At 50.7% G+C, this 10,716-nt stretch overlaps 1 protein-coding gene across 3 annotated transcripts in view; it reads left to right on the forward strand.

The window, feature by feature from the left end:
• DRD4 (dopamine receptor D4) overlaps positions 1-9,724 on the forward strand; it is a 29,042-nt gene extending 19,318 nt beyond the window's left edge. For 2 of the 3 annotated variants that reach the window (XM_037899570.2, XM_043549727.1), the window contains 3 exons: positions 1,881-1,993; positions 4,602-5,149; positions 9,393-9,724. In XM_037899570.2, the coding sequence (XP_037755498.1) occupies positions 1,881-1,993; positions 4,602-5,149; positions 9,393-9,595 (864 nt within the window). In that variant the 3' untranslated portion in view covers positions 9,596-9,724. Of the gene's footprint in view, positions 1-1,880; positions 1,994-4,601; positions 5,150-6,723; positions 6,875-9,392 lie in introns of those variants that run through there. The other variant, XM_043549726.1, reaches the window with a different exon arrangement.
• The last annotated feature ends 992 nt before the right edge of the window (positions 9,725-10,716 follow it).

Consider the following 10,716-nt stretch of genomic DNA (forward strand, 5'->3'; position numbering starts at 1 on the left):
TGGCTTCAGAAGATTTAACCACTCCCCGCTGCAAAACATACAGCCTGTGATAAGATAAGAAATACAAGACTGAATTGCCAAGTGACGCTGATGCTGAGATTAGATTTAAAGCTATTGTTTAAACAGAAAGAGAACTCACTCAATACTTTTATTGCAGAAAGGTCAAAAGAGCCTCGTAAATGACAGAACCTCTCAATTTAAAACCATATTATGATCCATACTATTTGACATCACAAATGTTGTTTGCTAACCTTCTTAGTGTTTTGTATGTGATGGGACATTGCTTCTGTTAGCTGACTGTTAACTTTACCAAAAGCTGAGGGCTTGTCTACACTTAAACAGCTGCACAGCACTTCAGTGAAGATGCTGCCTACACCGATGGGGCTCCCATCCGTGCAGGTACTCCACCCCCCGAGAGGTGGTAGCTATGTTATGGGAGAAGCCCTCCCATTACCATAGCGCTGTTTATGTGGGGAGTTAGGTCGGTATAACATAGTTATGGATATGAAATAGTTATACCCTTGTAAGTTGCTAGCGTAGACCAACTCTGAGACTAGAGAATTTGCATTGCAAAGGAAGGGTATTATTCCTAGTAATGTGTTACCCATTGTAACCCTGAAACTCCACCTTCATCAGTCCATTACAGAGCCAAGTCCCTTCTGCACTGCTCATGTCCACACAAGCATCTTTATTAGCTCAAGCCTGGGCCGAAGTTCCTTGAATGTCTCCTTTCTATCAAGCCCACCCATCCATGTAGGTGATTGTCAGCTGGCTCCTTAAAGCTGGTTGAAAACCAGGAAAATTATTTCATAAAGAAATTCAAAATGTTTTTTTCCCCTTTCTGCAGGGTTCAGAATGGGCTCATTTTCCATAAATGCTTTCCACAACCTGATCAATTCAACTACTGGGGAAGGTCCATTGTGGGGTATATAGTCTGCAAAGTTTATACTCCAGCCAGTCTGTGCTAAACAAATGTGGTGAAGTTCTGGAACGAAAATTGCTGCTGGCACTTTTCCCCTGCCCTGCTCTAGGCCTGGTGGCTGTGATCACACCAAGAGATATCATGTAAAACTGGAACCGCTTTAGCATACTCCCAGAGGGTTTGCTTGTTACCTAGTGTGGCAGGGTAAAATAATTGTGTAGTAACGAGCAGTAAATTATCTGCATAGTTATTTGCAAATGGGGCATTCATACTTAGACCAAGTGAAAGAGGAATAACTTTTGGGGGTTCAGGATCTGTGAATTAACTAGGGAACCCATCTCGGATTAATCAGTTACCTGTTTGTTCTGAGGGCTCAGGGGTGGTGGTTATGGACCCTGATGGAAAAATGACTTTTGGGTGGATTTCCCCCCACTCCAGTCAGCAGTGGTTCTGTTGTATCCCAGTTCTGCTGGGTGGTGCTTTGGGTGGAAACATTAACCTTACCCGAGCCTGAACCTCCAGCCAGGCTAAAAATTAAGGGATAACAAAGCTGTGATGGACAACGTGTGAATAAGACACCTGCATGGACTTCATCTCAGTGGGGGATTATAGCTAGGCTGGAGCAGGGATTACCAGATTTTAAGCCTTTTTTTTTTTTCTTTCCCCCTAGGACAATGCCAGACCTTGTGAATGTGTCTAGGATCCCCTATTAAAACACATTGAAGTGATCCTTACAGTTCCAGGGTGCACAGATTCTCTACTAATCACACAAGCCTGAGCCAATCCGGCCCCCTGAATCTGAGCTGGGGTGGCCAGCTCACGCTGCTGCCCGCGTTGCAATATCTGCACAGCTGTTTTTAGTGAGGAGTGCGAGTCTGTCTACCCGTAATGACCTGCAAAGCCCTGTGCAGCGTCAGGGTCTGACATGCACTGACTCCCCCTCTCTCTTTGCCTTCAGTTCCAGGGAGGAGTGTGGGCCTTGAGCACAGGTCTGTGTGATGCACTGATGACCATGGATGTGATGCTGTGCACCGCCTCTATCTTCAACCTCTGTGCTATCAGCGTGGATCGGTAAGCACCCCCCCCGGCTACTTAGCCCATCCGAGCTTGTCTGTTGTCTGGGCTTTACAGCCCTTCCCCTGGGAAATCACTAAAGGGATGTTTCCCCACCTGCCTTCCTCATTGAAGCGGTGCTGAGGTCAGATGGGCTGGGGCTTTCCTCATTCCCATGCAGGGAATCCCTAGCCCTGTTCCCCCTAGGGAAATCCCTCTTGGACTGAATCGATTTCCTCCATCTCCAGCCCCAGTTTTGGTGGAGTTTTGCTCCCTCATCTTTCCAAGCAGCCTGGGAGCAGTTAATAGTGATGCCAAAGGCAGAAACTGGGCTGCTGAGAGCTGTCCCTTGTTGGGTTTGACTTGAGAGAGTGAATTATGTCTAGAATAAGCCTTTGGCCCCTTGGATTCCAGAGTTCTGCCCTAATTCCCAGCTCAGAGGACCAAGCTGAGGCAAGCGGAGCGTTAAGTCTCAGGACCCATTCAGTCCTGGCCTCTCTGCTTGAATGGCCAGTGGGTGTGGTGTAGACACCAGTCCAATCAGAAGCTGGATTCAGACCAAACACGCTTCACACAGCTGTTGAATGTCTTCTTTGTTTCTGAGGCTGGGAGAGCTGCTATGCCCCACACCACGTGCAGAGGTCACCTGTTCCTTGGTGGCAAGCCTCCATAGTGGTGGTCTTCCTATCACTTTGAAATAAGCAGAGCAGAACCCAGCATAGCAGGTCGGGATGATTTGGGTGGCAACGGCATCACAAAAGGCTGTTTATTGTTCAGGGAGGCTGTTCTTCCCGGGGATTCGGAGGTGGCGGTGGATTCCTGAACAGAAATACGTTAGCTGGGCCAGTGGAGGGATGAGTAAGAAACAGCTGGGAAGTGATCGCTTGGTCATAGGGCACCCTTTGCAGAGCTCAGCTCCCTCTTTTCTCTGTGGTCCCAGTGCGCCAAACACCAGCCTGACCTCCTCCTGGGAGCGCTCCTGTAACAAGAATAGCTCCCTAAAAGATTTAATTACAGCCCCAGGCGCTCATTTCATTTACATTTCAATAGGCCGGCTATGGCATGTCAGCAAAATAAGGGTTGAGAACCTATTTACGGAGGATTAATAACTCTGTCAGATGGTACATTCGCTACATCGCCATTGCAAGCTGTGGCTATTAATCCATGGTCAGTGTCTTAAACACCATGGGTTATTGCACATACATCACCTGCCTCCTGAAATCAAGTGACAGCAGCTGTCTGGAACCCGAGGTGAGGAAAGGAGAAGCTTTGCTGGCTCAGAACTGACTGATCCACATTAATAACCCGGCCGCTGCCATCTGGCACATGCTCGGTGACCTACAGTAAAATGCACTATCCCCTCCCTGCTGCAGAGGCTTTATATTGAGGGAGGTGAGTCTTGGCGAGGTGAATGCCAAAATCCCAGGTGGTGGTGGGGCACACAGGCAAGACGTTCTGTAGAAAGCCGATGGTGTGGGTGGGCGTGTAGTACACTGCTATATGGAAAACCCAACCTGGGAATGATATGGCCACCCTCTCTCTAGGGGAGTAAGCGGCAATGTGTGGGAACTGTTAGTAATGATTAGGGTGAGGGGGAAGGCAGCTGAGAAAGTGCCTCTTTCCTATTGTCAGGGAACCGTGCTGTTCTCTTCCTTCTGCCATGCCGGGTGGCAAATAAATACCATGTGGGGGGTGGGAGGTGGCAGTGAGATCAGGAGCTCATGCACTGAGTGCACTTGTGGGTATGATGCACCATATTCTTGGGAAAGATGAGGGGAGAGGCAGTGCCACCACATAGGGCTTCAGCGGCCAGTCTGCTAGAGGGAGTGACAGCCTGGGAAGGAACTGAGCATCCCTAGATGGAGAATGGGGGTGGTGAAGGAGACGGGTGTCGAAGCGGGGTCAGAGAAGAACCAAGGGAGCAGCTACCCTAGAACAAAGCAGTGAATGTCACCCAAACAAATGGCTGGACTTCGCCTTCCCTCCCATCCTTTGGCCACCAAACATGGCCCCCAAACATGGCAGGAGTAATAGATGTTAAGGCCAGAAGGGACCATTGGGTGACCAACCAGCCTGAGCTCCTGCATGGCACAAGTCATAGAATCTCACCCAGGGATGAGATGAGATTTGTCCTGTCCTGAAGAGAAGCTAAAGTTCTGCTTATGTTAAGGGAATTCACACCAGTGTTACACCATGGATATAGAGACAGTGGCACAAACCCCTATTGTGCCACACAACGCAGGTGCCATGGGGGGGCTAACGCTGGTGCAGCTGGCTCTGCGCTGCTGTTCCACTTTGTGCCGGTGCCGTGTGGGTGGTGAGGATTTGGGTACATCAGTGTAGCGTTACTGCTGGGAATGGCCTCATGGTAGATGTGGCCTAATGGTCCGATGGCGCTCTCCTAATCCTGCAGGGGAAGAAAGGGTCCCAGCCAGCAGCAGGATCTCAGCCTGATCCAGGGTTAGGTGTGAGAGAGCACTGACGGCTCCATTTACTGTCAGAGTCATTGCCCAGGTAACTCACTCAGTGATCGGTGAGAGAAGAGGACACGCTCTGCTGGCACCACGCTCCCAGATCAGGGCAGCTCCATGCTACCAGCCTTGACCCTGTTTTCTCTGTGTCACAGGTTCATCGCCGTTTCCATCCCGCTGAACTACAGCCGGCAGCAGGTCGACCTGCGGCAGCTGATCCTCATCTCCACCACTTGGATCTTTGCTTTCGCCGTGGCAACCCCGGTCATCTTCGGCCTCAACGACGTCCCAGGCAGGGACCCCACCGTGTGTCAGCTGGAGGACAACAACTACATTGTCTACTCCTCCATCTGCTCCTTCTTCATCCCCTGTCCGGTCATGCTGGTCCTCTACTGTGCCATGTTCCAGGGACTCAAGCGCTGGGAGGAGGCCAGGAGGGCCAAGCTGAAGAGCAGCGTGTATGTGGGCGGCAGGAAGCTGTGCGGCCCACCTCCCGTCATGGAGAGGAAGCAGGCTGAGATCAAGCTGCAGGAGCGCAGTCTGTGTGACCGCTCCGAGTGCTCTTTCCCCAGGGGGTACATGATGAACAGTGGCATCCAGACTGTCTCCTACCCTCACCTCAAGTACTCCCACCCGGGACACAAACAGGCCAAGATCAATGGCCGGGAGAGGAAGGCTATGAAGGTGCTCCCGGTTGTGGTCGGTGAGTGGATGGTCCTCATTATGTGGATGCTAGAGCAGTGGAGTGCGGGGTGGGGGGGTTACACTGGGGCTGGGATTTTCGGAAAGGCTTGGTCCATTGGGAACTGTCTGTGTTTAAAAATTGGCCTCTAATTCAGGTGCTGTCTTGAAAATCTGTGGGCTTTTTTAAGCCCCTGTAAATCTGGTCCTGAGTGCAGTCGAAAATCTGGCCCCAGGTGGGCTCTTGTATTATAACAGGGCACCGCTAGCCTTCTTCCCACCCACCCCCTAGCCAGGATTAGCATTTGACTGCCTCAGGAACCCCTGGACTAAGATCTCGCCTGGTGTTTCAGTCTTGCCGTCATGCTTAATACTTCAGCGTGATTCATACCAGTGGGGATGCCTCCAGACTCTTCCCTTCCAGCTCTGCAGTGTTCTCCTCGGGTGCAAGACTGGCAAGGGAGACATGGTCCCCATATACCCTTAATGCAGCACTCCCAGCCTGGTGAGAATCCTGGATGCTGTACTGGGAGGAAGAAACATGTCACCAGTTCTCTGATCTCATGCCCAAAGGGCTAGGCTGAGATCTGTTTGCTCATGGGTGATGGACAGAAATGCTTCCCTAAGCAGCAAAGATGGGAGTATTTGAATCCTTTTGTTTAGTGCAAGGATCCCATGATCATCAGCACATGGTAGGTGATTGTCCATCCCAGGCAGCTGGCTACGGATAGGACAGGGTCCCTGCGATGCCCAAGCCTGGCTGCAGCACTGGGCTCCAGAAAGTGAGCTTGCATTTAAATAAGCACGCAGGCTTCAATGGGCAGAAGCAGCTGGTGAGGCTCTAATGCATGATGACTCGTTGGCCTTGGAAGGATGGACTGTCTGTGAGGTATTTCTAGCCTGTCTGGAAGTGAGCAGTACTGAAAGCCTCAGGAAAAGGCCTAGAGGTTTGGATAATTTAGTTTTGCTAAGTATCTGCACTTAGAAGTGCAACTGAGGACCAGGTCCTAGGTTGGCGTGGGCAGATGGTCCAGGGGTGTAAGGTGACCCCTTGCTTTCCCACCGCAGCTACCTGCACTGCAGGACAGAGGTAGTCTCTACGGAGCTGCTACATCCTCTCCTGTGCAGGTGGGGGTGGGGGGAGTGGGCAGGGCTGGGTGAGGAATAGGTGGAGCCAAGGGCTCCATTACCACCACCCCCCCCATGCACATGCCAGGGGAAGGTATGCTTTGCCAGGTGCAGGGCACTCCTCCTCCCCCCACCCCCACCAAAGTGAGGGTGAAAGAGGCCAAGTCAGCTTCTTGTGCTGCCCCCTGTGTGGGATGCAGGGAAGAGCTATGATTTAGCCCTGCAGTTTCGCAGGTTTGATGGATCATCATGACTAATTGAGCACCTAGAACTAGAAATGATTCTCTAGCCATCCTGGCTCATCTGCTGTGACCTGCAATGCACTAAGTGAGGGAAGCAAAGCTGCTCTGACCAGGGGTAATCCTGTCTCATCTCCCCTGTCTGAAAATACTCATGCTCCCATATGGCAATCCATGCTGTCCTCTCTTGTTATGGCTAATGATGATGCTTATCCTAAAACCTTTACAGCTCTTTAATCTGATAGCTGAAGGCATAGAGAAACACTATATTTTATTGGACCAGCTTCTGTTGGTGAGAGAGACAAGTTTTTGAGCTTACCCAGAGCTCTTCTTCAGGTCTGAGAAAGGGGAACTCCCAGCATCACAGCAAAACACAAGGTGGGACAAATTGTTTAGCATAAGTAGTTGGCACATATTGTAAGGGCCCATTCAGGGTAGAGTGGCCCATTAACATCTTTGCAGTCAGAGGACAAAAAGAGGGGGTTAGTGGGTTACAGATTGTTGTAATAAGCCATAAACCAGTGTCTCTGTTCAGTCCATCCATTACTGCGCTCTGATTGACCTCCATAGTTGTGAAATCGGCTGCAGGAATGTGGGGTGGGGCTGGGGATGAGGGGGCTCCAGGCTGGGACCAATGGGTTCAGAGGGTGGGAGGGAGATCAGGGATGGGGCAGGTTGCTGGGGCACTGAGGGGTGAGGGCTCTGGCTGGGGGTGTGGTTTTTGGGGGGGGCTGGGGATGAGGGGCTTGGGGTACAAGAGGGGACTCTGGGCTGGGATCAAGGGGTTTGGAGGGCTGGAGGGAGGATCAGGGCTGTGGCAGGGGATTGGGGTGCAAGGGGTGGGGCTCAGGGTGCAGGCTTTGGGCGGCGCTTACCGCAAGCAGCTCCTGGAAGGATGTCCCCCGTCCAGCTCCAAGGCGAGGCCAGGCGGCTCTGCACACTGCCCCGTCTGCAGGTTCCACCTCTGCAGCTGCCATTGGCCAGGAACCATGGCCAATGGGAGCTGCGGGGGCGGTGCCTGTGGACGGGACAGCGCACAGAGCCACCTGGCCACACCTCCACGTACTAGGGGGGTCATGCTGGCTGCTTCCTGGGAGCTGCACGGAGTGGGACAAGCTTCTGACCCCGCTCCCCGGCTGGACCTGAGGGCCAGATTAAATGGGCTGATGGGCCGGATGTGGCCCACAGTTTGCCCACCCCTGGTCTAGAGGGTGGGGGGTCAGTTTGTTCCTGAAGTAGTTTTCCAGGAAGGCCAGCTGTTCTTATAATTGATCCATGTACAACAGCACTGAGACCCTCATTATGGGTGTGTCAAAGGGCCGCACAGACCGTGGGGTTGCCCCCACCCCCCTTCTGTTCTGCATGCTCAAGAAGTCACTGTTGTTAATCTCTCACTGGTCCAAGAGCACTAGGAGAGAGTGTTGACTTTTTAGGCCTTCCAAGCAGCAAAGCTAGGGAACAAAGCCAGGCCCCTGAGAACTGCCAGAGCCCCAAGCCGAGCCAGATTGTGTGTCTCGGATCCTGAAATGTTTTACCGTGATAAGGAAACCAGCTTAAGACTCCAGTTAACTGTAACGAACCTGACATTACAGGCTCTTTGATTAGCAAAGCATGACTCAGGGTAGTTTTTTGTTTCTCAACTATGCAAAACCTGAGCTGAAGGAGGGCCAGCTGGATGGGCTAATGGGTCTTAATCTACAACTTGAGGAAGGGGTAGAGCATGGATGGCTGCAATCCAAACCAAGCCAGTGGGTCAGCAGGTCAGATGAGGATTTTTAGTGTAGGAAACTTGGAAGCTGGCACTTCACATGACCTTTGCTAGGGGCAACCGACCTAAGTGCTTTTGTGGCCTCTGTAGGATCTGACCATCTGCCACACGGTTATGAATTTAAACTACCCTACCTCCAATGGATGGTACCACAGAGAGCCTAGAGTGACTGAGAACAGATGGGACAAGCGGGGTGTGTGTGTCTGGAGAAGGGGCTTCTGCTCTGGTGCATCTGCCTGTGGTTTGGGCTTGGAGAGTATTTCAATCACATACATCCTGAATGAAAGGCAACAGTTATACCCACCCTATATCAACAAGGTTTAACCTAATACCCTGATACTTGTTTTTCTCTAGGCCATGGGTTCTCAATTTGGGATCATGAAAAGGTCAGTGGGTCTTGACCATCCTGCAATGGAAAAGATTGAGAACCCCTGTTCTAGGTGATTGATTGGTATCCCCTCCTTTTGATGTGCAGTTTGATGCTCGCACCACACTTGGTCTGTGTCTGTAATGATGCAGGAAGAGACTGCTAGAGAGGTTGCTTAATGCCTGTCCTGGTTCCCACTTCCTCCCTTTGTGTCTCTGTGTATATATCTCTGTCCATCGCTGTAACCCCTTCTTTAGCCCACTAAGCCAGACAGTTGCATGGCAATTCTCTAATATCACAATACAGTCTCAGGCTCTTTGGCTGTTGGCTCACCTGCTCTGTTGTCTGTATTGATACTATACCTAGACTTCAGAGTAACAGCCGTGTTAGTCTGTATTCGCAAAAAGAAAAGGTATGAAGTGAGCTGTAACTCACGAAAGCTTATGCTCAAATAAATTGGTTAGTTTCTAAGGTGCCACAAGTACTCCTTTTCTTTTTGCATATACCTAGACTAGAGGGTACAGTCTGTAATATGTATTGGACAGTAATGCCTAGACCACATTGTACAGACATGTTGTAAGAGACAGTTCCTCTCAAGACACAAATAGCAGGAGGGTATTTCACAGAGAAAAGAAGTGACTTGCCCCACTGGGTTACACAGCCTCACCTGTCAACCCACAATCTACCTGTAGCATTTCTCCCCCCCCCCCCCCAATTGTACTTGTGTGCAGTGTTTGACTTTGCTGTCTGTTCTCTTTCACAGGCGCTTTCCTCTTCTGCTGGACACCCTTCTTTGTAGTACACATAACAAGAGCCCTGTGCAAATCCTGCACGATCCCCAGTCAGGTCATTAGCATTGTCACGTGGCTGGGCTACATCAACAGTGCCCTTAACCCCATCATCTACACCATCTTCAACACAGAGTTCAGGAAATTCTTCCGCAAAGCTTTGCACGTCTTCTGCTAAGGTTGGTGCCTGCTGGAGTCAGGGAGGAACTAAAGCACAAGGCACAGCAAGCAGTAAAGATGACACTGTGTTAGGTTTTTTTGTTTGTTTTTTTTTGTATAGCTCATTAAAGTTTGATTTCTTGCTACATTCCTGTGTTTTACACTTTTTCCATGCATGGGGAAAGGTTCTCATGTTGAAAGCACAACAGCCTGCCCCAATCCTGGGAGGAATTGTCCATGGAGTATAGTACCCCATGGCCTGAGGCACTTCTTAATATGCAGGAATAAAAATTGGACCTCTGATCAGTTTGCAGTGTTAAGATCTGGAAGGTGCCAAAAGAGAGAGAGACTGTAACAGCCAAAGTGACCTATGGTCTGTTGTTCTGGTTCTTCCATTAGCCAATGCCCGATACTTCAGAGGAAGGTGTGAGACTGTCACATGGTGCCTCTCCATACCCTTGTGGAAAGACAATTGAGAGGAGTCTAATTTAGTCCTACTCCCCCTTTACTTTGAGGGCTACTCCAGCATCCTGTTGGATAGATGTTAAAGGGCACTGGTCCCATGGCGCTCACTGTAAACTGACCAGATGACCTACTGTACAGGAAAGGAGGTGTGAGTTTAACTACTAACAGATGGGTGCCCCCTATTGGCACTGCTGCAGTGTGACTCAGTGGGGATTAATATGTACTGATCAGGGAAATAGTAGAGAATATTTGAAAGCGCAGGTTCATGTGTTAAGTGAAGAGCACAGGAGAAAATATTTTAAACCCTGATGATGGACCCATTCTGGCTGAGCAGTCCTTGCTCCCCTGGCCTGGGCTAGTCAAGGCTTTCCCTGGGGAGTGTAGTTAGTGCCCCTGCTGTGCCAGGCATGAAGATGGCCAAGTGCAGAGCAGGGCACATGCTACCCTCCCTCAAGAGGGAGCTACTGCTCCCCTAGAGAAATCCTGGCCCCCTCTGGCTCGCTGCTACATTGGGGCCCTCCAGCCCCACTGTGACAGGCCTCCAAGGCAGATTCTTAGCCACATTATCTGCTTTGTTGCAGCCAGCATCTATCCATGCAATCACAGAGTCTCATGCCTATTTCAGGGCAGACTGCCAAGAAGCAGGGCAAAGACCCTAAACTAGTTGTATGTTCT

The sequence above is a fragment of the Chelonia mydas genome, chromosome 6 (genome assembly GCF_015237465.2).
Source record: "Chelonia mydas isolate rCheMyd1 chromosome 6, rCheMyd1.pri.v2, whole genome shotgun sequence".
Lineage (NCBI taxonomy): Eukaryota > Metazoa > Chordata > Testudines > Cheloniidae > Chelonia > Chelonia mydas.